This window comes from Pinus tabuliformis, chromosome 8 (genome assembly GCF_031772625.1).
Source record: "Pinus tabuliformis cultivar Carrire ecotype Pingquan chromosome 8, CPIR1, whole genome shotgun sequence".
In the NCBI taxonomy this organism is placed as follows: domain Eukaryota; kingdom Viridiplantae; phylum Streptophyta; class Pinopsida; order Pinales; family Pinaceae; genus Pinus; species Pinus tabuliformis.
The window spans coordinates 626,317,192-626,343,042 of NC_142294.1; the positions used below are offsets into that span (position 1 = coordinate 626,317,192).

Consider the following 25,851-nt stretch of genomic DNA (forward strand, 5'->3'; position numbering starts at 1 on the left):
TCACCCTCCATATTGACCCTGATACTATCTTTCAGTTTGTTTGTTATGGAGGCAGGGGTGATAATTGCAGGGTTGAGCTGCTTGCGATGTGGGGCACTCTCCAGTGTCCTTCTTGGCTTAGGCTCGACAAACTCTTGATCATTGGTGACTCTATTTCCATGATTAAGTGGGCGTTGGGACAATGCTCCCTTGATGTTCCTGTCCTCTGTAATTGAATGCTACAGATTAGTAACCTCATCCCTTCTTTTCTCGGCAGTTGATTTTCAACATGTTTTTCGGAAACAAAATATGGAGGATGACGCTCTCTCCAAGCATGGCCTCTCCCTCTACCTTGGCTATCTGTTCTTTGAAAAAATCTCTTTTGGGAGCGGTCATGGGGTTGGTTTTTCTGAGCTTTAGCTCCTCTTTTTTGATGCTGATATCTGGTCTGTTAGTCGGTTAGGTCTTGGAGGTCTCTGTTCTCCTTGGGTATGTGTTGCCCCCTTTTCTTCCTTTCATGTTGGGGTGTGTTCTTTGGTTTCGGCTTTGTTGTGTTGTACAACAACTCCCCATTTCATAAAAACCTTTATATAAGATCTTAATATGAAATGGGTCCCTTTAAAATAAACTTAGTTAGATGTGTGAATAAAATGGTATTTACCTCATCACAAGAAAAATCCTTACTAAAAAGCCCCATGTAAATGAATCATTTTATAAAGCCTTTTAAATAAAAAATAAAAGTATTCCTTTAAAAATATTATAAAACCATTCTATATTGCGATAAAGCGATCGGAGATCGCATATCACAATATTAAGGGAAACACACGCAAAAAACAAAACTTCACCCAATTCTCCGATCCGAAAAGGTAATCGCAATCGGTAATCGGGGAAAGTAAATGCCAAACGTATAATAAAGCAAAGCCCCTCAACTCCTCCAATGAAATAAAGCAAATCGCAATCAGCAAATCGGTCGTGTCAATGATAAAGGGACATATGAAAAATCCTAATCAAAACTCCCGATGCGATAAAGCTAATCACAAATCGGCAATCGGCGGAGTCACATGACAAAGGATAAAGCTCAAGCGAAATTTCAACTGCGATCTATTAATTGGGTGCACATCTTGAAAAGAAAATATACATTAAAAAAGGTTTGCATGCATTATATTATATCACCTTTTGGTCATCGGAGATATTTAAAGTAAATCCTAAAACCCTTCCCTTTAACACTCCCAATCACCGATTTGCGATTTATCGCCGATCGCCAATCAATGAAATCTAAAGCACGTTTGAAACAATCATTTGGCATATGAGCGATGTGATGGGCATTTATGATGTTATTTACCACGATTGACAGTTTAAACGGCTATTCAATACTGCAGTTAAGGATAGATCTTTCAAAATATTATATCCGTGGTAATCCTTAACTATATTTTATTTATCATATGCCAATCAATGTAATTCTATTCATTGTCATATTGGCTTGCAACAACACTTTCTCTGTATCACGGTTTGCAACTGTTTGTGCAGAATTCCTCCGAAACTAGAAATCCAGAGAAAATGGGGAAGAAATCAAAGAAGTCCACAGTCACTCCTGCAGCCAAGGAACCACAACCAAGCAAGAAAGGATTAATCTCAGATACGACGTGTCTTGGTCTGGGAAACACTAGCTGGGAGAGCATTTACAATCTGATAGAAGCAGAGGAGCCCGAAGAATTATCAGAGGAAGCCACAGCCGATTCAACTAACAAATCAGAAGGAACTCTTAAAGAATTGGCTTGTTCTTATCTTCACAAGATAGCAGCGTGAGCTAAAATCCTGCCATATACTGATGTGGTAAGATGGGTGGTAGAGAAAATTCTAGTCTCGGACAGAACCTTTTGCACAGCTGATGGGAGGATATTCGGCTCATTCTAGCCTGAGGATCTTAGGAAAATGTACCACTTATCTCAACCTGAGAAGTGATGCAACAAGGCATTCCTAGAAGCGTTTGTGAAGGAAAATGATTCAGAGTCAGCCCCGATAAAGCAATGGAAGCACTTCCCTGAAAAGCACAAGCACGAGTCATCGGGTAAGTACTTTGTTGACTCATTAGCTTCCCCTTATTGCTATGCAGGAGCTATGATGTGTAGGATGTGGGGAATACATGATTCTGCCAAATTCACTATAGAAATGGTCCCTCTAATGGAAGCTGCAATCAATGGTTATGTGATGGATTGGGAAAATATTTTGTCTGATAAACTAGCCACAGCAATTTTAGAGTACAAAACAAATGCACATAAAACTTCCTAGACTATTCCCCCTTTCTATTACAGTGCATACATTATGGATACTATTTGATTCAATTCTGAATATCTGTTACTCGGATGGAGATGGAATCCCAAGACCCGAATCCAATCCATATTTACCACCAGCAGTTATGGAAGGCGCATTACAAAAATCACTTGTATAAAATTTGCAATGGTTTTATTCTCCCTGTATATTATTCTATTTTTAATAAACCTGCCCCCAAGATATCCTCGGAAGCAGAAATTGACTTGACAATAGTAGGTAGTTGGTTCGGGGAGGAGAAATTTACTTATATAAGGCTTTTTGGTAGCCTTACTAAACCCCATGTTCTCCCCCTGTATGTGCCTAATAAATTGTTAGCTCGGGAATTGGCTTATCAAATAACAGTGGAAGGGACATCCAGAACCCTTAAGGATTCAAATAAACACATGTGGCCAATCTTCCCTTTACGATGCGGCATTTTCACTTTACATGACTACAAGCATGCAGAGAAGGAAACAGAAAATAATAAATATGCTAATGCTGAATCTTGCCACAATTCCTAACGGGCAATATGATCTAAGACAGGTTGCTTATGATGTCACATCTCAAGCCAAACTTGCTAAGTTTGATAATGAAGTGGATGACTTTGATGATCTATTTTCCTCAACTGAATCATTATTTCAAGTTAAAACATTGGCTAGAATCAGGTATCAAGATGAAGGGCTAGAAATGTTTAATAGGGTTAGAGACTAGAGATTGCAAACTCTGCCTTTAGACCTATTAGCCACAACTCCTACAATTCAGCCATCCAGTGAAATTGAACAAACAACCACTGATAAGACTGTTGTAGTGGAAAAGATCTCTGAGAAATAAAAAACGCCAAAGCAGGAACAAGAACAGGAATAGGGAAAAGACAGCGAATTCATTGATTCAGACATTCATATTGATCCCAAACTACTCAAAGAATGGAAATAGTTCGACTCAATTATAAGCAATACTAAGAGCCTACAAGGATTTAGCACACCGGAAGTAACAACTGGTCAGAAGACAACAATTAGTACAGTTCCGACTGAAGGAACTAGCAGCCCACCAATGACTCAAAAGGATATAGAGATGATTCCTGAGAACCCATCCAATGAAATAGTTCTACATGTAGAAGAAATACCACCCTTGGATGTCTTCTATAACCCTAAGCATAAGGTTGTAATAAAGAGACAAAGGAAAAAAGAGAAAACTTGATCAATCTTCTCTTTTTCCTACACAAATGGAAATAACTAATGTGGTATGAAGAGAGGAAGTCAACGCTTATGAAGATCTTACTAAACTCTCTCAGTATGCTGGAGCATACACAGCAGCTACTATGGACAAGGCATTGGAAGTCAGCAATTTACTTAAAGAAAAGAATCAAGCAATCGCTTCACTAGAGACACAGATACATGAAAAGCAGCAGAAAATATAATAGTTAGAGCAGCAGTTAGCAGCACAGAAGCAGTCAAACGACCAATTAAACGAGCAATTGCTCAAAGAGAAACATAGGATAGATCAACATGTAGTTCAGAAGCAAAAAGAATTATCTCAAGCATTGAACAAGCTGAAGACAATGAATGAACAACTGAACAAATCAAAAGATGAACAGATCGCTCAATTGTCACTGTAAATAGAAAGGTTCAAAGAATTTCCTCAAGTCGAGGAATTCAAATCAGAGGCTCTCCAAATTACTAAAGCACTATCTACTCAGTTGAGCTTGTTATGTAATAATATTTCTCTTGTTCCTCCCTTCTGTGAAATTTCCTCGTCTATGATTGATAAGTCAGTTGATGCAAGACAGAAATTGGAGCAAGCAGATTAAACACTAACAAAGTTTCTCTCTTGGCAAGAAACCAAGGAAGGACAAGCTGCAAATCTGCTCCAAATTCTGGAATCACACAAGGAAATCATGTTCCTTGAGTGGCAATCTCAACTGATAAAAGCAGAAAGGTCAACATCGAGATGTAGATCGGCAACTGGTAATCTAGTGAAATTGATTAATAATACTCTTTATTTATCAAACTTAATTTCAGAATGTTCTCCAAGGAAACTACCATCGGTGAAAGCATTGGAGAAGACATGGAAATATTGAGCTGGAAAAGAGGGAGAGATTAATCGCGGGCATTCAAACTTTAACATGGGAAACCTTTTGGTTCTTCCTTGTTAAACTACACAGTCAAAGGACAGCGATGAAATGCCTTACCGATGCAATCAGTTACATGATTCCTAAAATTACTGATGTCACATATATTGCCCAGCTGCATTCGCATATGAGTCATCCTCTAGAACTGCAACCGATGCTCACCATATGCCAACTCAAGCCAAAAGATAGTCAGCCGAAACAATGAACCATCCTTACCGACTGCAAGCATGTCTATTTCAGAGAGATTTTCATATATTTGTGATTTGGTTATACCAGCTCATAGCATTTTTATTTCATAGTTAGTTCACTTAGATAGTATTTATAGACTCTTTCATGTTTTTAGAAAGGGTCCTAAAAATTTTGTATTAAGACTTGGATTGAAAGTTGCACTATTGTGCTTCCAATATATATATTTTTATGAAACTGGACCTAATTTTTGAGTTTTAATGAAGAGTACTTTTATCTGATATGCACTACTGCTTCCTATAAAAGTATTTCCAAGTTAGAAAGCGGGATCCAAATGCAATTCATGTTGGAGGGGATTCAAACACATATGGTACTATTATCTATGTTTTGCTTCATTCTTTTATGTGAACTATCATTCATTCATTTTGCTATTATTGATGTATGTATAAGCTCTTACAACAATCTCTTTTACTTATCACTATTGAATGTTCAAGAGTTGTTATTTTTCATCTATATATGTGTCAATGATATATAAAGATCAGTGCAATAATGTTTTAATTATTACTTTGTTCAACTATTTGAACAAAGTAATTATCATATGAATGAATATTTTTGTTTAAAAGTAGAGTCATCTACATGCCTACTTTTCAATAAGAACCATTAAGAATTGCACTAAGACAGAGACTTCCCAGGATAGATTAGTTAATTATATTATTGCATTTTAGAATAAATCTTTCACCATTTTCATTAGATATAAGTAAATCAAACATTCATCCATCCCATTCATAAATCATTGGGAAACTGGGTCCATTATCCCCAGTCAGAGCCACCACACCAAACGGAAAAGGAGCTGCCTTTAAGGTCCGGACCGGGTGGTTTTTCCCGATGTTGATGCAGTGATTTTCGAGGCATCAACAGGCTCCTGTTTGTATTTGGATTACATGCAATTTTTTCCTGATCTTCAAACATAGATTATCCTTTGTAATTGGAGTACAGAAATATTTTGGCTTCTCCGTTTTTTTACAAAGATTGCCTCTAGACATTGTAAAACTTTCTCTTCTTGGAACAAAATTTCTGTTTTTTTTACTCTGTTAAAAAAAATCATGAACTAGACCTCAACAAATTACAGTGTTGTTCGGAGGGAAAATGTTTCAAGATGCAAAACAAAACAACCCTAGTACAATGATACACTCTACACCGTGCACTGACGTTTGAAGTCTCTTGAGAAAATTCTTGTGTGATGGTGCTTTTGTTTAATCATTCTATCTGGAGATTAAATTTTGTTTAAGCACTTTTCCACTAAGAATGGCTAATTGATTAAGAACATAAAATCTCAACCTCTATTTGGCAGTCTCTTGAGAAAATTCTTGTGTGATGGTGCTTTTGTTTAATCATTCTATCTGGAGATTAAATTTTGTTTAAGCACTTTTCCACTAAGAATGGATAATTTATTAAGAACATAAAATCTCAACCTCTATTTGGCAATAAGATATATTCTTAAGAGATTTTTCTTATAATCAAAGAGAAATTTCAATGTAGTGGCCAACCACACTATCACAATCAATGGTAAAATGAAGTGAAAACATAACATTTCTTTTACCAATGGTGAAGTATCTTGAATCCAATCCATCCATTGTGATGCCCCTCTTTGGTGATTTCATGTTACAAGAAGCCGCATTTTGTTCATAATTGGTTAGGGGTCATTTTATGTTATAATAAGTAGTCCTATTTTGATTCAATGATTTGTGAGTGGAAGTTTTAACACTTTAAAAAATATGTAATGAGTCTAGAATTTGCATCCGGCAATCAGTCCAGATATTTTATCTATCTATATTTATTTTTGAACACAAGTGGTTTTATTTATGATAGACGATAACATATTTAACAAAACTAGTTTTCACAATTAATTTTTTAACAAGGAAGGCTGCGAAGCAGCTAGTCCCTGCACATAGTTCTATCTAGCCCATTTAGCTTCCGAGACTTGTTATATGCAATTCACCTTTTGAGGGTCATACGCCTGAGTCATACAAGATGCACATAAGTAACTGACATAGCCATACAGCCAGACACAGGCACATAGTTCTATCTAGCCTGTTTAGCTTCCGAGACTTGTTATATGCAATTCGCCTTTTGAGGCACAGCCAGTCATAGCCTTACAGTGCCAGTGCAGCCATACATAAGCACCAGACATAGCTGCCAGACATAGAGGGCTGTCGAATAATATAAAATGCACCAGTTATTTCAAAACAATGTACGAGTTTATGTTGCTATCCCAAAATCACATAGTTTTATCTAGCCCATTTAGCTTCCGAGACTTGTTATATGCAATTCACCTTTTGAGGGTCATACGCCTGAGTCATACAAGATGCACATAAGTAACTGACATAGCCATACAGCCAGACACAGGCACACAGTTCTATCTAGTCCGTTTAGCTTCCGAGACTTGTTATATGCAATTCGCCTTTTGAGGGTCATACGCCTGAGTACAACCAGACACAGCCAGTCATAGCCTTACAGAGCCAGTGCAGCCATACATAAGCACCAGACATAGCTGCTAGACATAGAGGGCTGTCGAATAATATAAAATGCACCAGTTATTTCAAAACAATGTACGAGTTTATGTTGCTAGCCCAAAATCACACAACTGCAATAGAAATAGTCACATGAGCGAGTTTCAGTAATACATAAATCGCGGGGCCCAAAATCACACAACTGCAATAGAAATAGTTACATGAGCACTATATACTAAAGATCTGAACATTATTGAATAACTAACTTACAGAGAATCATCATCAATTCAAGATACACCAGTTTATGTTGCTAGCCCAAAATCACACAACTGCAATAGAAAATTCAAGACACGAGTAACATGAAAACCGCCGTGAAGCTTACATTTGACCTTGAAAATACGCATTTCTTATGACAGACTGTAACATGTGAAGAATACAAGACAAGCACGAATGCTAACAATTAGGACATTAGTCCGGCATCTGAGCAGAGACAATAGAAGCATAAAAAATGCGAGTTGCACCACCATGGCTGACCTAAATGCATATTTGAAGCATCCGTCGTACACCTGTAACAGAGAAGGAAGCGGGGAAATAAGACAATGCGTAAAATAATGCAAAAGAGATGTTATTGTTTTTTTGGTTTCTTTTTTCTTTGTCTTTCGACTTTTACGATGTCAATAATCAGAAGAGCCATGAGAACAAGTGCTAAGAGAAATAATGTTGCGAGTTGAGTAAGTTGGCTTATGCTAATGGATTCCATGTTATGTGAAGCGGGAAGATGTATGTGAATATCCAGGTGCAGAAGAGGCCAATTTATAAAAAAGTTCAACGTGTTTGTAAGCTGTTTTAAGTGTGAATGGAGCTAAAATACTTGAAGCTCGGATGGAGGAGGGCAGTATTTAATGGTCGGCATAAAACGAAAAGCTTACGTTAAGTGAGAAATCGGTGCAATTAAGTGATCGATATGACATGGGGAGCAAATGGCATATGAAATGATGTATGTGGCGGCAGAAGTAAATGCGAAATTAGGTGATGTATTTGACATCGGGCAATCTTGGTGGTAGATTGGGTCCAAGCTATTCTAATAAACAATTGGCTAGACAGGAGATCTATGTCAATATCTAGGTGCAGGAATAAGTACATATACGGATTGATTTGGAATGGAGCTGAAATACTTGAAGATCAGATTGGAGCAGGCCAGTATTTAATGATGGGCATAAAACGAAAATGTTACGTTAAGTGAGCGATCTGACATGGGGAGCAAATGGCATATGGGATGATGCATGTGGCGGCAGTAGTAAATGCGAAATTAGGTGGCAGAGAAAGTCTGTCAGGAAGTCTCTCTGTTTTGATCTTCATTTCTCAAGGGACCTTGCTATTGGTTTCGGTTGTTGAGCATTCTCTTTTTTATCTAGTGACAAGACACCATGGTTGAGAATTCACTGTTTAGTTTCAAGTCTAGGACACATAGTTGGAAGACTGATATATTTGCATAAAATACAGAGTAGTGATCTGTTATCCAGTGATCATAGAATACTTGATTCGACATTGATTTGCCCTGCCCTTCTCAGAAGCAGCTTTAGGAGCTTGCCTTCGTCTTTGTGTGCCATTGCCATGTATAGCTTCGATCTCAGCACCTTTGTGTTCATTACAAAGGAAGGGTGGTCTATAGCTTATGCAATATATATGTAGTATTTGACGTATAGGTGAACACTGAATGTGGGACCATAATAGACAATGATTAACAGGTGAGGCTAGGTTTATGTTACCCTATTACCATTGACCTGTTGCTAGTAGTGATTTACGTATGAGAGTTGTGATCGAATACAGGAAACCCAGGAATATGCAACAACAGCAATGGTCTAAGCAATGGGAATAGCACTAATCTAATGCTTATTTGACTAATCAAGTATGGATATCAGATCTAACCAGCTAGCAACAAAAAACACTTAGGTCTAATTTCATATCCGGATTAAAGAAATGTTCTTGATTAAAGAAATCTTGTCTTCACAACTTTTTAAACGTTGGCCTTTAATGCATACCTGACAAATTGTACAGAAGCTCGTGTGCATCGTATGTTAAGCAGAGGATAGGGTTGAATCCATGTAAAAATTTAGCAATGTAATTTTTTCCTGAAGTAGCTCAGCTTTTCACCTAGAATAATTCGAGAGAAAAAGAAAACAGTTAACTCTCAGTTCATTCTAGCTTCAATACAATGTAACCTAATTTACTAAATTATTTTCCCTCGCATGGGGTATTTCCTATTATAACTAAGAGTTGTGATCGAATACAGGAAACCCAGGAATATGCAACATACTGCCCATTGACCAACACTTTCCAGTTAGCCAACGCACAATGAACTTCGTATGATTTCATGTAAAAAATGTTATGAAACAGAGAACTCTGTTCAGATTCTCGGATGCATGATGAATTGTTTGTGTTGCCTCCCATACATATATACAGTAGAGTATAAACCATAGACTAAAAGGATAGACTGACTGAAGCAAAAGACAACAGACTGCACAAGAATGAATTTGAAATCCACAGTCAATGCACACTTAAGCAGGAATAGAGGAATGGAAGCCAGCCAGAGAAGAAAGACGAAAACTGACATATTATAGAGGTGCAGTCCCTGGACAATATCTGTGTACCCTACAAGAAATGTCTGAGAAGCCGGGAAAATCACATTCCTCATTAATACTACGGCATGAGAAAATGTTTTCATCTCCTCAATGGTAGAATCTGGAATGCTGATAGCAGTTTCGTCCACAACATAAACAAGCTTAAATTTTGTAAGTTGCTTGAACTCTGTTAGCACAGCGCTTTCATTAGATTGTATCATGATTCTATTGGTCATGTTGTTGTAACCACTCTTAGTTAGAGCTGAAATAATGGGCTCCATGATACTAAGATTCCTTTTCAATGATATAGCTCGTGCATTCTGTGAAAAAAAGCAAGAAACAAGATACACTTTATAGTATCATGAGTTAACATTTATTTCATGAGCTAGTTTATATTTAAGTCTTCAGATTTCTAATCAGATTGAAGAACTGTACCTCTATGTTGATGATAACATGAACATTTCCTTGACTCTCTGCAAACTCTAAAAAGGCAGACAGATTTCTTAGAAGATTATAACCCTCTATATTAAACGGGCTGTAAATGTTTGCTGCACAGTACAAGAAATTCATATCACAGTATTACATCAGTTGCCCTCTGAAATACTAAACCTGTTATATTTTAGCAGAGCTAAAGTTCTCCATTATCCGGATTAAAGAAATGTTCTTGATTAAAGAAATCTTGTCTTCACAACTTTTTAAACGTTGGCCTTTAATGCATACCTGACAAATTGTACAGAAGCTCGTGTGCATCGTACGTTAAGCAGAGGATAGGGTTGAATCCATGTAAAACTTTAGCAATGTAATTTTTTCCTGAAGTAGCTCAGCTTGTCACCTAGAATAATTCGAGAGAAAAAGAAAACAGTTAACTCTCAGTTCATTCTAGCTTCAATACAATGTAACCTAATTTACTAAATTATTTTCCCTGGCGTGGGGTATTTCCTATTATAACTAACAGAATCCAGGTCTCTAATAAACCCAAAAGAAAACAAGAAAAGCAATGGAATTCTAACTTACTGTGTCGAGGTCCCATGAACTCCACATAGAAATTATTGCTTGAATCCTCTACATTCTTCATTTTAAAGCCTTTCATCATACTGCCCATTGACCAACACTTTCCAGTTAGCCAACGCACAACGAACTTCGTATGATTTCATGTAAAAAATGTTATGAAACAGAAAACTTGTTCAGATTCTCGGATGCATGATGAATTGTTTGTGTTGCCTCCCATACATATATACAGTAAAGTATAAACCATAGACTAAAAGGATAGACTGACTGAAGCAAAAGACAACAGACTGCACAAGAATGAATTTGAAATCCACAGTCAATGCACACTTAAGCAGGAATAGAGGAATGGAAGCCAGCCAGAGAAGAAAGACGAAAACTGACATATTATAGAGGTGCAGTCGCTGGACAATATCTGTGTACCCTACAAGAAATGTCTGAGAAGCCGGGAAAATCACATTCCTCATTAATACTACGGCATGAGAAAATGTTTTCATCTCCTCAATGGTAGAATCTGGAATGCTGATAGCAGTTTCGTCCACAACATAAACAAGCTTAAATTTTGTAAGTTGCTTGAACTCTGTTAGCACAGCACTTTCATCAGATTGTATCATGATTCTATTGGTCATGTTGTTGTAACCACTCTTAGTTAGAGCTGAAATAATGGGCTCCATGATACTAAGATTCCTTTTCAATGATATAGCTCGTGCATTCTGTGGAAAAAAGCAAGAAACAAGATACACTTTATAGTATCATGAGTTAACATTTATTTCATGAGCTAGTTTATATTTAAGTCTTCAGATTTCTAATCAGATTGAAGAACTGTACCTCTATGTTGATGATAACATGAACATTTCCTCAATTGTCAATTAAGAGGAAAGTGTAGTAATACAAAGAGAATTAATTGCTTTACATGCTGCTTCTCAAGGCCGGAATGACCTTTTGTGCTTTTCAGGCATGCAGATATAAATTAGAACATCAAATGCACTGACAGAAGTGAAGAGCATGTTACAGATTGGGTGGGGATCAAGGTGTGATGCATGCCAGACCCGGTTTTGATGAGCCTGTGCTAGCGCAGTAATAATTTTTCTGAAATTGCATTTGAGAGAATGGATGATCAATAGCTTATACATATAAATATATTTGACCATCCGTTTTGAAATATCAAAACTGAGAAGGCTAACTTGAGAAGGATTTTTTTCATATTGATCATATTAGAAGCTACAATTGATTAACCACCACTACTGCTACTGATTCAAAACCTATCAAGTCAATAGGCATGTTCAGGAAGGCCTATCTGTTCGGGAAGGCATATAAGTCAAAGAATCTTATTGTTATATAACCTGTTTAATGTATAGCTTTATGGAGAGAAAATATATTAAAATGACAACCATCGTTGTATAAGGAACAGATTAGTGGAGACAGAGGTAGGCAGATTATCCAGTAATCCCAAGAACAGAAAATAAGTCCTTGAATGGTGTAGGACCTTTAGTATGAAAGAAGCGGCAATTGATACAATAAAAGTTTCCAGTTTTAACATGAACTAGCAGAGGAGGCCAACAATATAATTGCCTCCATTTGTCCTTCCAGCTCTTGTTTCTGTCCAGCCTTATTTTCTAAAATTGTTTAACAGGTTTATGTTAAATGAAACAAATCTTACAAACAATTGACCAAACAAGAACTCAAGATCCACTTTCCTCTCTTGCAGTAAGGAACTAATTAGCATAGATACTTTTTAACTCTAAAATTGGGCATAATCCTGTCTGAGATCTTACCAGGTTGTAACAGAATCTGGCTTTTCTGAGTGCAATAAACTATAATCTTCTTAAAATTTTGTTGATGTTCACCTCTTTTCTTTTCAAGTTACATCCTCTGCTGTGGGCCATCATGAACAGATCAAGGTCGATACGAAAGCGGAATCTGAGTTAGAAAAACAGAACACACAGTGAAGAGTTCAAGCAGAGGCAAGACTACAAGTAGCTTTGGATAGCTTAGATACATGATTACTTAGGGAAATGCTTATGTGATGCAGAGTAACCCAATATGGGTTGTTCACTAATTACAAGCAGGTTATGACATATCAGTTATTATGGATATGAAAGAGGTATAAGTAATACAAACAACTGAATACTTTACACAAGGTATGTTACAACATTTGACCTAATTAAAACATCTATACACTTTGAACAAGCTAGTTAAGCATAGTGATTACCCTTTTTCTATATCACTAAGCATGGGTTAGAGATTACCATTACTTTAGACGATAGGCTCATGTGTTAGTAATACTATGGTAATTACAGTACCTATGTTCTTTATAAGGTGTTTATGCTAAAGCCTTGGATTTACACTTTCATACCTGTATAGCTCATATGTTAAGTATGTGTATTTACCTATATTAAGCAGGATCTGTAAGCATAAGTAAGTCATTCCATATTAGAGATAATGTAAACTTATTCATTAGGTAGAATACGGTACTCTATTCAAAGCTATTACTAGCTTATGACCATGTATTAGTCTAATGGGTTTGGTTCATATACGTTTACCATTAGTACACAACATAGCTGGAATATTGAAGTTGAATCAATTAGGCAAGTAAGCTTAACCTTGTTGAAACTTATGACTAGAGATTGGTGTATTCAATGGGTTTAGTTCAATATGCTTATACCTAGTATACTCATTAAGCAAGAGGTTTCATGTCCTTGTTGCTTACTCTATACAAGCTTATAAGATAGATTCAATGCCATTAGTTCAAGCATAGTGATATCAATACTTAATAGTAATCACCAATCTGTACAGTGTTGAATCCATTGTATTTATGGAAATAACTATGATATGTTTAAACGTTTGAATTAGGTTAAGGTTATCGTATTTACCCTAATCACTCTTATTCAACCATACTGTTCTCGTAACCTATAGTGGAACCAAAAATGGCTATGCTCAGCCATATATAGGTGAAACATGTATATTTCTTTTCGACCTATAATGATTTTTTCTGTTTGGAAAAGTAGAACATTTTATGCGTTTTGACCATTTACAAGTAACTAATCTCAACAACGTTGTAACTAATGAAAGGTCCATAAGGGAAAAGATTAAAATTTAAAAAATTCCAACCTGCCATAATGGAAATCTTCAATAATTCTAGGCCTCCTTTATTCACCTGCATTGCAATGCAATGGCATTTAATATAAAATTACTATTATAGAAGCAAAAATGCTATATATTGTCACCCTTAACTTCAATGAAGAAGCACTTGAATGTATGGAGCAAAGCCGCCTCCATCTCCTTCATCTATATGTCCTTATTTGTATGTTAAAATTGAGGCATCTTCAAGTTTATCTGCTAGCCTTGTTTAAGCACTTCATAAGAATGGTTAAATCATTCTGAATCTGGTCTCATTTGATGTCCTGCAGAAATAAATCCATCAAATAGCTAGATTTTAACATTGTCACCTTCAAAAATACTCCATGAACAGAAGCAACATCCTCACCCTAAAAAATACTCCATGAACAGAAGCAACATCCTCAAAATTAGCCGAGGCTTTTTTTTTATTCAAAACAATGAAAACCAGAAAACTAAATTCTTCACCTCACTACCAAACTGTACAATGCCTCTTAAATGGTCAATCTTCAGCCGTAAGAAATTGTACTTCACAACATCCACACTAAGCTTCTAAGGTATCATCCTTGAAGGGGCTATGGTTTTCATTGTGTGATACACTTGTGATACCTAGAACATGCAAATGGTACAAAAGCATGAATTGAGCACATTAAAAGCTACTCCTATCAATGCTATAAGTGGTCAAACTCTAAAGTTGTCCACATGAAATAAGCAGAAAGTGATAGGACAAATCTTTCCACTTTTAATATTAAACTTCCCTGATGTCCACTAATGAACTAAAATGCAGTCAACAAGACCATAGTAAAAGACACAATTGAGAATGCCTCATGCAACTCCAAATTTAATAAGAGATACTACAAGAGAGCTACACAGGTTCAGAAAGCCAAAATAAAGAACAGAAAATAAGTCCTTGAATGGTGTAGGACCTTTAGTATGAAAGAAGCGGCAATTGATACAATAAAAGTTTCCAGTTTTAACATGAACTAGCAGAGGAGGCCAACAATATAATTGCCTCCATTTGTCCTTCCAACTCTTGTTTCTGTCCAACCTTATTTTCTAAAATTGTTTAACAGGTTTATGTTAAATGAAACAAATCTTACAAACAATTGACCAAACAATAACTCAAGATCCACTTTCCTCCCTTGCAGTAAGGAACTAGGGAAAATAAAAGCTTGGGACTAATTAGTGTCACAGTATCCAAAAGCTTTTATTCAACTAACCTCGTAAAGATCAATTTCCTCATCTGGTGGAAAACCAACCATCACATTCAGCTTTGTAATAATTTCTATTGGCTTGCCCAGAGCCTTGACAAAAAGCCTCCCAACATACCTGAAAGACAATATTCTATTAGGCTGGAATAAGCCAACTAAATTCTGATAAAAAATCCATATTTGGAAAAGTATATGAGTGGAAATAAAATGCACATTGCATACCATTGTGAGAACAGTTGATTTTTTCAACCAGTTTGGATTTCCAATGAATGAACCTGCAAAGAACAATCCACAGATTCCTTCACTTCCCAAGTAAGGGCGACGGAAGAGGGTCGTTAAGTCGTATCCGTTGACAGAGGCAAATAAAATTGAAGAGTAAAAATGGAAAAGACTTGCAGTTTTCCCTGAAAAATTGATACTGCCAAAATAATGATTCTCAGAAGTGCCAAAGAGTCCAGATTCTTACAGAGACTACAAAGTTGGATGCTTATAAAATTGTGAGGAAAAAATGGAAAAGATTTGTTGTTTTCCCTGAAAGCATGATACTTATATGCCCAAAAAAATGTTCTCAGAATTGCCCAATCTCGTGTTTTTGGAACATAATCTTTGTTGTTTACAAACTCTTCATTCAAAATTGACAAAACCTTTATACGCATTTTGTCAATTTCTTCTTTTGACAACTCCCCTGATCTCACTAGAGTTGATGTTCTATTAGTATTATTACCATTAAAGGTTGTGTTGCAATTACAGAATATAGGAAACACGGTATATGATTACATTGAGCTATAAGCACAGATACATAGATATGAGTAATTAAGGTTGTTAATTAGTTATGGTAAGATAGAGGACCATACTTTATTAGTAATTACTAGCATATACAAAGGCGGTCAGAGTAAATCACCTCAGGTTGAGAAGTTTTTTGTGCCTCGCTCCATCCATTATCGCAGAGCAATTGAAGCTCACAAAACTGTGCCATACCTAAAATTTCTTAGTGAAACCGGGATCTCTGAAAAATCCAAAGCTACTTGCAGTCTTGCATATTTAGCTCATAAAATTCTGATAAACATAAAATATCTCAGTGAGACCAGGATCTCTTAAAAATTAAAAATTCAGAACTACCTGGATTTTAAAAACTCTGAAACTATAATGTAATGAAAACGCTACTGGTATATTTAGCTCATAAAATTCTGATAAACCTAACATTTCTCGGTGAAACCTACTTGGATTTGAAAAACTCTGAAACTAAAATTATGAAATTATAATGTAATGAAAGCCCATGAAACTGTGATAAACCTCAAATTTCTTAGTGAAACCAGGATCTCTAGAAAAAATCCAAAGCTATTTGCATATTTAGCTCATAAAATAATGATAAACCTAAAATTTCTCAGTGAAACTTACTTGAATTTTAAAAACTCTGAAACGCCATACCTAAAATTTCTTAGTGAAACCGGGATCTCTGAAAAATCCAAAGCTACTTGCAGTCTTGCCTCTGCCTGAACTCTTCACTGTGTGTTCTGTTTTTCTAACTCAGTTTCCGCTTTCGTATCGACCTTGATCTGTTCATGATGGCCCACAGCAGAGGATGTAACTTGAAAAGAAAAGAGGTGAACATCAACAAAATTTTAAGAAGATTATAGTTTATTGCACTCAGAAAAGCCAGATTCTGTTACAACCTGGTAAGATCTCAGACAGGATTATGCCCAATTTTACAGTTAAAAAGTATCTATGCTATTTATATTTGTGAAGATATACAACCTGGTGTGAATGGTACATGCTCATCAGATGTTTCTGGCATGAGAGAACAGATGAAATCATCAGCATATCCTCATTCTCATTGGGACATTCATACATGAAGGTATTCACTCTTCAAAAGGAGAAGAAAACACAAAATTCAGAAATTTCCCCATCTTAACAGTGATGTTATTTGCTTACAAACCATGAGTCTTACCTCTTCACCCCATTTAGTATTGACCTCATAGTTGGGACTGATCAACTGCAGAATGTCCTGGGTTGAATAGTTTAAAGATTCTGTACAACTTGCACCGCCAATGGCATTCACAACTGATGCAAGAAAAGTTGGGCTCTCACCAAACATTTCAGTCAAGGTTTCGTATGATATTTTAGACTTCTGAACTTGATGAAACCCTGAAAATTCATGTTAAAAATAACAACCATTAAACTGGATCTCTCGATCAAGAGAAAGAAACTGACTTTTAAAAACATAAAAACAATAACAGTAAAAAGTATATAATAAGCTTCAGGACTGAATTTGAAAGAATTAATGATCTGGGTATTGCAACCTGTTGGTTTTGCATGGCTGTTGGGATACTGTGACCTTGGTTTACTTCCAAAAAGAGATTTTCTCCTGTGAACACAACCAGTGCCGAAGTAAATAGGGCCCTGAAGCCCATCTAATCCTCTTATGACCACCTGCAATAATAGTGTGCATTACAATATCTCAATATTTAGTGTTACAGTTAGAAAGATTGAAATTTTTGCAATAATACTTCATTGGAGAAAGACAGAAAACTTACATCAAAAGTGAAGGTCATCCTGTGCCATAAATATCATGTTCATCAATGCCACTAAAATGCTGTGGAAACTGTACAAAGCATTCATTTGAGGCTTGTTATAAAGTATTTCATTGCTTTCCTTATCACTGCCAAAGCGACAATGATTGTCAAGTATTCAACAAAACACGTTCTATTTGATTGAACCGGGGTAATTTTCAATTATGGCAAAACTAGGCTTCAGATTATATTATGATAAAAATACGTCCATGGACCATGTGGGCCCTCCCATGAGGGCCACATGCCTCACCTCCTCCATAACATAACATGCAGGGCATAAACCATGCCACTTAACATCGTATCATGGTAATATGTCTGCTAATATGTCAATACAGGAGACATCACGATAATCGAACAACCCAGGAACTAGAACATAACAGGAAGATACTTGTACAGAGAGCCCTGTCATGGGAAACTGAAGGTTCTGCCGCTGCTGCTGCCGTTGAGTGATGCAATCACCGGAATCGGAACTCGCCTCCCCAGCAGGCAGTGGCTTAAGAGAATTCTCGCTATTGCAAACGACTGGTTGTTCGCATTCCGTCTTCAACCTCCCCCTGCAATTATATCAGATAAATGACATTGTTTGTCCTGTTATAAAAAACTTAAATTATGTTTCAATTAGCTGAAATCTAAGGGTAATTAGATTAGCGCTGTCATTACACAATTTCATGTTTTTCTTCTCGTAGAATATAAGAATCTAGCATCCTGAACAACAAACCCTGTTCATAAGTCTAGCTTCCTATCATATATTGAAAAGTAGTGAACTGTTATATGAATTTGTAACTCTAAATCACGGCCACTTGACAGTGGAATGATGAGAGACATGGCGCTCATGGTAGGTCCCACATAGCGTTTTGTGTAGGATGATTTCTATGTTATGTCGACAATGGTTACATACAAATAAAATGATGGTTAACAATAATATATAGAATTTGCATGTGCTACACGTGTCCTACTGCCTCACCACCAGAGATGTAACGAAAGAACAAGTGCCTTCACAGAAACTCAGCTGCCAAACACACAGCTTTTCACAAAGGATGGACTGGGAGTAGCCCTGACCGTGCCTCAAATGTACCAGACACGAATATGGCTAGCTTGATGTACTCCACTGTTGAATTCACTTGTCACGACAATTGCCTTATGAACATAATCTTGGTTTTGGATCACTATACGGATTCATTATGTTCCAGGCAAGATTTGAACTCCTGCTAGCCTGTTAAAGTGGGAATCCAAACAAGCACTTGAAACAGCCTTTAGGGACAGATGAAGCTTGAAAGAGCTAACAATTAAAATATTATTTACTAACACTTATCCTGGCTTTTCTACAGAATTGTGTCTATCTTATTCTTGAACATGCTCCAAGAGGTGAGCTGTATAAAGAGCTACAACGCTGTAAGTGCTTCAACGAAAAACGTGCAGCTACTGTAAGTTCTCTCCTTTGAAGGCCTGTTTGTTTTTTAAATTTTTACTTCATACAAGGTTAGTTTTGTCTAACGGTTATCATGTCATAATCACCAAATTTCAAATGGCAATCAAGGAATGAAGGCCCATTAAGCCATCATGTCCACATAGAATGTAAGTCTCATGCCTAAGGGCAATCTAGCAGGGATAAATTTGCCAGCTAGAAGTCCTGAGACAGACTTCTGTGGAGAACATAATGCGAAATACTTGCATTTGACTACGTTGTACCATAGTTCAGCAAATCAATTTATTTTCTTTTGTTTCTACATTAATCTGATTTCTCTGCCTTAACACAGTACATTGCATCGTTGGCAAGGACTTTACTCTTCTTCCATGAAAAGCATGTGATACACCGGGATATCAAGCCAGAGAATTTGCTGATTGGTTTTAAGGTAATTGCTATGGTTTATATTATATTGTTGGATTGCACTTTGAAACAATTCACCCAACTTTTATTGCCAGATGAACACCAGAATGTCTAGACATTCTTCAAAAAGGATAAGTTTCGTGCTAAATGTGGTCGGAATATTCTGGGCTTATACTGGGATTTAAATACTGCTAATTTTTGAGGTTATGAAACGGAGGGTGAACTGAAAATTGCAGATTTTGGATGGTCTATACATACCTTTGGTAGAAGGCGTACCATGTGTGGAACCAACAAAGTCCACCATCATCGCCAGCAGATCCACAGATTGTTAACATGGCTTGCATTGTAGCAGATCCACAGATTGTTAACATGGCTTGCATTGTAGCAGTTCAGTGGAAAAAATAGAATGGATTACAGGCAGTTACAGCAGCGTGCAGACATCGACAAAGCAAATTCAATTCAAGGCGCCTCCTGGCACTCCGCCATGCACAAAGAAAATTCAATTGAAGGCGCCTCCTGGCACTCCACCATGCACGAAGAGCACGGACAGCAGAACAACAGAACACCTGCCATGCACGAAGAGCACGGACAACAGAACACCTGCCTGCCAATATGCCAAATAATTCACACTGCCAAACTAATGTTAAGTACACTGCCAAACTAATGTTAAGTAATGTTAACATTAATCTATGAAATCACCTGACGGTCACCAATAATAAAGACGGCAAAGGAAGATAGTCTATGCTCCGGCCTCTCCCGCCTCGGGAAGAGGCCAAATAAGATGGCAAAGCTGAAGAGTAGCTGAAGAGTTTGGTTATGTCGGTAGATCCCTGCACAGCAGCTTTGGAAACTTTATAATAATCACTAAATAACACCAGATTAAAACTGCAAACTAATGCTAACTCAAAACTGATCGATTACTATAGTCCCTGCCGATTGCCAGATGGCAGGGACTAATAATTACAATATTTGTGTTTGAGATTGTTATATCCCATTTCAATTAGGATGTTTAGTTTCTAGCTTTTATAATATTATTGTATCTTAAAGTTTAAATGGCCAAACTTTAGAGTTAGCTTAGCTTTATGCATTTTAAGGAAGAGGAAGGCCTCATGTCCTAATAATGGGTCAATAAACTAGGCTTTATCTTAAAGTTTAAATGGCCAAACTTTAGAGTTAGCTTAGCTTTATGCATTTTAAGGAAGAGGAAGGCCTCATGTCCTAATAATGGGTCAATAAACTAAGCAAGTTTAAATGGCCAAACTTTAGAGTTAGATTAGCTTTATGCATTTTAAGGAAGAGGAAGGCCTCATGTCCTAATAATGGGTCAATAAACTAGGCTTTATTAGAGGAGTATAATATTCATTAAATAACTGTATTTTATTTTTCTTTTTCCTTTTAATCCAATTGTAAACATTTTTTTTTTCTTTTTGATAATTAAGATTACAGATTTTTATTTAAAAAGTATTTGTGAATTTTTTATTTTTATTTTTTTTAGTTAAGATGACAGATTTTTACTTATAAGAGTATGTGTGAATTATTTTATATTATAAAATTATAAAAATTAGTTTATTATTATTTTTAATTACATCAAAATATATACAATTTAATAAAATAAATGATAAATTTAATTTAAAATAAAAGGTGCTAAATCATTAATTTAATTTTTTTATCAAATTATATTATAAAATTAATTTAAAAATAATTAATTACGTTGTAAGACATTCTCTCTGAAATCAACAAGCTTGGCTGCTACCCTGCACCATCATGCACTTTCAGATTTCATGTTAGACGATTGAAAAGCATTTGGTCGTTGGATCACAACTTGAACTGTGAATTATAAGTAGGTGGAACTGTTCTGGGACTACCGAAACTACCTGTATTTCTGATGCATAGGATAGTAGATCTACTACACCTATTCCCTGCACCTCTGTCTATGCTGATGGATAAACTGTGGAAAACGAAGTAAAGCAACTGTTTGGTTCTGGTTCAGTGGGTCGGTCGATTGAGAGTGGAATCAACATTAATCCCCAAAATTCATTGGGCTTAGTTTAATTCAATTGTGCGCAAGGGCTGCTCGGATTTTCTCGTGGTAAGTTTGTAACCCATATCTTGAATAGTATCACGCAATGCGTAATAGATATTAGCAAATTTTCTCAATTTCTTCTAAAAATGTATGCATGATTTAAATCTTAGTAAATTCATGTCATTTATGCTAAAATAAGAAAATAAGTGTTTTTAAACATAATATTATTATCCATATGCAGTAAACAATAAGAACAATTAAAATAAAATCCATATATATATTTGTGAATATGGATTAAAAAAATAAATACATGTTATTTATGTCAAAATAGGAAAATAAGTGTTTTTAAACCTAATAAAATAATAAAAACAATTAAAATAAAATCCATATATATTTGTGAATATAGATTAAAAAATAAATGCATGTTATTTATGCCAAAAGAGGAAAATAAGTGTTTTTATAGATAATATTATTATCCATATCCAGTAAATAATAAGAACAGTAAAATAAAATTCGTGGTCAGATATTGCTATTATGCTTCCACTCAAGGAAATAGGAAAATAAGTGTTTTTAAACATGATATTATTAACCATATGCAGTAAACAGTAAGAACAGTTAAAATAAAATCCATATATATGTGTGAATATAGATTTAAAAAAGTAAATACATGTTATTTATGCCAACAAAGAAGAATTGTGTTTTGTATCCATTATAATTAAAATAAAATCCATATATTTTTGTGAATATAGTATTTATAATTAAAATACTATCACTTAGATAGTATTTATAGACTCTTTCATGTTTTTAGAAAGGGTCCTAAAAATTTTGTATTAAGACTTGGATTGAAAGTTGCACTATTGTGGTTCCAATATATATTTTTTTATGAAACTGGACCTGATTTTTGAGTTTTAATGAAGAGTACTTTTATCTGATATGCACTACTACTGCTTCCTATAAAAGTATTTCGAAGTTAGAAAGCGGGATCCAAATGCAATTCATGTTGGAGGGGATTCAAACACATATGGTACTATTATCTATGTTTTGCTTCATTCTTTTATGGGAACTATCATTCATTCATTTTTCTATTATTGATGCATGTATAAGCTCTTACAACAATCTCTTTTACTTATCACTATTGAATATTCAAAAGTTGTTATTTTTCATCTATATATGTGTCAATGATATATAAAGATCAGTGCAATAATGTTTTAATTATTACTTTGTTTAACTATTTGAACAAAGTAATTATCATATGAATGAATATTTTTGTTTAAAAGTAGAGTCATCTACATGCCTACTTTTCAATAAGAACCATTAAAAATTGCACTAAGACAAAGACTTCCCAGGATAGATTAGTTAATTACATTATTGCATTTTAGAATAAATCTTTCACCATTTTCATTAGATATAAGTAAATCAAACATTCATCCATCCCATTCATAAATCAATGGGACACTGGGTCCATTATCCCCAGTCGGAGCCACCACACCAACCGGAAAGGAGCTGCCTTTAAGGTCCGGACCGGGTGGTTTTCCCCGATGTTGATGCAGTGATTTTCGAAGCATCAACAGGCTCCTGTTTGTATTTGGATTACATGCAATTTTTTCCTGATCTTCAAACAGAGATTATCCTTTGTAATTGGAGTACAAACATATTTTGGCTTCTCCGTTTTTTTACAAAGATTGCCTCTAGACATTATAAAACTTTCTCTTCTTGGAATAAAAGTTCTGTTTTTTTTACTCTGTTAAAAAAATCATGAACTATACCTCAACAAATTACACTGCTGTTCGGAGGGAAAATGTTTCAAGATGCAAAACAAAACAAGCCTAGTACAATGATACACTCTACACCGTGCACTGACGTTTGAAGTCTCTTGAGAAAATTCTTGTGTGATGGTGCTTTTGTTTAATCATTCTGGCTGGAGATTAAATTTTGTTTAAGCACTTTTCCACTAAGAATGCCTAATTGATTAAGAACATAAAATCTCAACCTCTATTTGGCAATAAGATATATTCTTAAGAGGATTTTCTTATAATCAAAAAGAAATTTCAATGCAGTGGCCAACCACACTATCACAATCAATGGTAAAATGAAGTGAAAACATAACATTTCTTTTACCAATGGTGAAGTATCTTGAATCCAATCCATCCATTGTGATGCCCCTCTTTGGTGATTTCATGTTACAAGAAGCCGCATTTTGTTCATAATTGGTTAGGGGTCATTTTATGTTATAATTAGTAGTCCTATTTTGATTCAATGATTTGTGAGTGGAAGTTTTAACGCTTTAAAAAATATGTAATGAGTCTAGAATTTGCATGCGGCAATCAGTCCAGATATTTTATCTATCTATATTTACGCCTACATGTCTCAGCCTTTGATTTAAATGTTAGACGATGAAAATGATCTTAACCATCCAATTGATCAGACTGGTATACAATGCGACCCCGCGGGTATACGATGCAACCCAGCAGATCGATGCTTGCCCTCGCTGGACGCTGCGCTGCTTCCACTTCCAGGTGACGCTACGCTGCTTCCACTTCCAGGTGCTTCTCCGTGTGGAGACCTTGCACTTGCCCTCGCTGTACATATCTTCCAGGTCGAATTTTACAAGCACACAAATTCCGTGGACTCACAGAAGATGAAGCCGAAGCTGAAAATTCAAGATTCTAGCAACAATACCAAAGGTTCAACAATATCGTGTAAGACAGCCACAATTTCTGAGCAAACACTCTAGGATTCTCTACATTATCCTGGTGAGAGATCTCGAGAAAACACAAGAGGACAGGACTTGTGATGACCATGTAAGATACTTTCATAAAACCAAGAAAAGTTGATCTCGCGGCTCATAGATCAAAGTAGACAAACCCAAAAATAGTTACTTCCAATTCTTATTATTTTTTTCTGAAATTTACTTCTGATTCCACACTTGGAGAGATCATTTTACAGTTATGAGTAATGACAAATAGAAGCAAGAAATATTTTGCTAAATTTTACATGTTCTATAAGTGTTTCTCCTTTAGCATGGCGAACTTCAGTAAATCCATACAATTCTGATAACAATGCAACAGGTGCAAACATTATTTAAATGTTATGGAACAACATGTTGAGCAGTTTTTGTGACATATTTTAGGCCCCAGTGCATTCAACAAAGCAGTGAGGGTGCAACGGTGGTTATGTTATAGTTCCGCAATATTGGATTATTTAGAGAGCACATGCATGTGCCAACCTCAGTTTCTTAATTGATATTTCCAACAATGCAGACGATGGTTATGTGTTACATGTATACCTATCTGAAGAGTTTCAATCATAGTAGAACAAAGATGAAACAGACCTATAATTTATCGATATGTTATGTTAATACAAAGCCAGAGATGATTGTGTTACAATTCAGAATGGAATGTTCTTCAATATTCATGTTCCAAATGTGTATGATTGAATGTATCGTCTGCTTACTCCAAACATAATATTAGATTTTCTATCTTTTGGCAGTGTTAACATAATTCCTATGTAATGGCAGTGTTACAATGTCGACAACAGAACAATATGCATTACACCTAAGTCTGGAACCAAGGTCGATAACATAGCAATATGCATTACACCTAAGTCTGGAACCAATGTCGATAACATAGCAATATGCATTACACCTAAGTCTGGAATGTTACAATGGATGGTCTGGATCATTATGTCTTTCAAAATTATTAAATTTTTTATTTCACCTGGCACTTTTACATAGTTTGTACAAGTATAACGGATGCCATAGTAGAGGTGTGCGCTGCAAATAAGCATTCATTTTATTGCATCTAGGACAGAGCAATCATCTTGAAGGGGCTATAATGGATTAAATGATTCAAATAAATTCCAATGAGATTGAATTCAGGATGTTATAATAAAGGAGGACAATGCATCACATACCAGGCAAGGTTGAAGGTGGTAGTTAAATTGCAACTTCAAACTCTGGTTCTTGATTTCCAAGTTAAATCTAGAATGTAAATACAATGAACCTGCACATATGATTTGTGATTTACTCGGAGGTAGGTATCATGAGAGCCACAAGGCAAGGGAGGGAGTTAGTTTCTCATACTGACCAGTAAAATTAAGGGGCCACAACGGTCTTAACGTATTTGGAATTAATTATGTTTCATGTTTTGTCGGCCAGCAAATTTTTTCTTCCAACCCATGACAAGGTTGTAATGCGTGTAAAAGCGAGAAGTGATTTTTAAATCGAGGGCATAATTCATTGAATTCCAATGTAAAGTATACAACTGATTTCCAAATCCTGCATTTATGATTTCCTTGCGGATTGATATTTCCCATGAAGGGATGAATTTGATGTTCTATTTGAGATATTTGTTGCTCTGTCCAT

At 35.7% G+C, this 25,851-nt stretch overlaps 1 protein-coding gene across 7 annotated transcripts; it reads right to left on the minus strand.

Moving 5' to 3' along the window:
• Window positions 1-7,035: 7,035 nt before the first annotated feature.
• LOC149237058 (uncharacterized) lies at window positions 7,036-16,967 on the minus strand. Of its 7 annotated transcripts, none has more exons than XR_016246279.1 (12): window positions 16,496-16,967; window positions 15,969-16,123; window positions 15,290-15,366; window positions 15,077-15,185; window positions 12,515-12,659; window positions 10,749-10,828; window positions 10,455-10,566; window positions 10,170-10,282; window positions 9,726-10,054; window positions 9,156-9,267; window positions 7,384-7,679; window positions 7,047-7,247 (listed from the first exon to the last, which is right to left on the minus strand). XR_016246279.1 is itself a non-coding variant. In XM_089372579.1 (5 exons), the coding sequence occupies exons 2-4, from the start codon at window positions 16,004-16,006 to the stop codon at window positions 15,096-15,098; spliced, it is 324 nt and encodes a 107-aa protein (XP_089228705.1). In that variant the 5' UTR covers window positions 16,007-16,123; window positions 16,496-16,967; the 3' UTR covers window positions 12,036-12,659; window positions 15,077-15,095. The 7 variants fall into 7 exon arrangements, 4 of the variants coding, with proteins under 4 accessions (XP_089228705.1, XP_089228706.1, XP_089228704.1 ...); XR_016246278.1 differs by having other exon boundaries at window positions 7,049-7,247; window positions 15,290-15,342; XR_016246277.1 differs by lacking the exons at window positions 9,156-9,267; window positions 9,726-10,054; window positions 10,170-10,282 and having other exon boundaries at window positions 7,036-7,247; window positions 15,290-15,485.
• Between the last annotated feature and the right edge of the window lie 8,884 nt (window positions 16,968-25,851).

Coding starts and splice junctions, on each gene's coding strand:
- LOC149237058 (XM_089372579.1), bottom strand. CDS start 16,006: ATGGATGGAGCGAGGCACAAAAAACTTCTCAACCTGAG. Junction 15,486..15,968: donor AAAAAACTTCTCAACCTGAG/GTGATTTACTCT, acceptor TTATTTTGGCAG/TATCAATTTTTCAGGGAAAA. Junction 15,186..15,289: donor AATCAACTGTTCTCACAATG/GTATGCAATGTG, acceptor ATTGTCTTTCAG/GTATGTTGGGAGGCTTTTTG.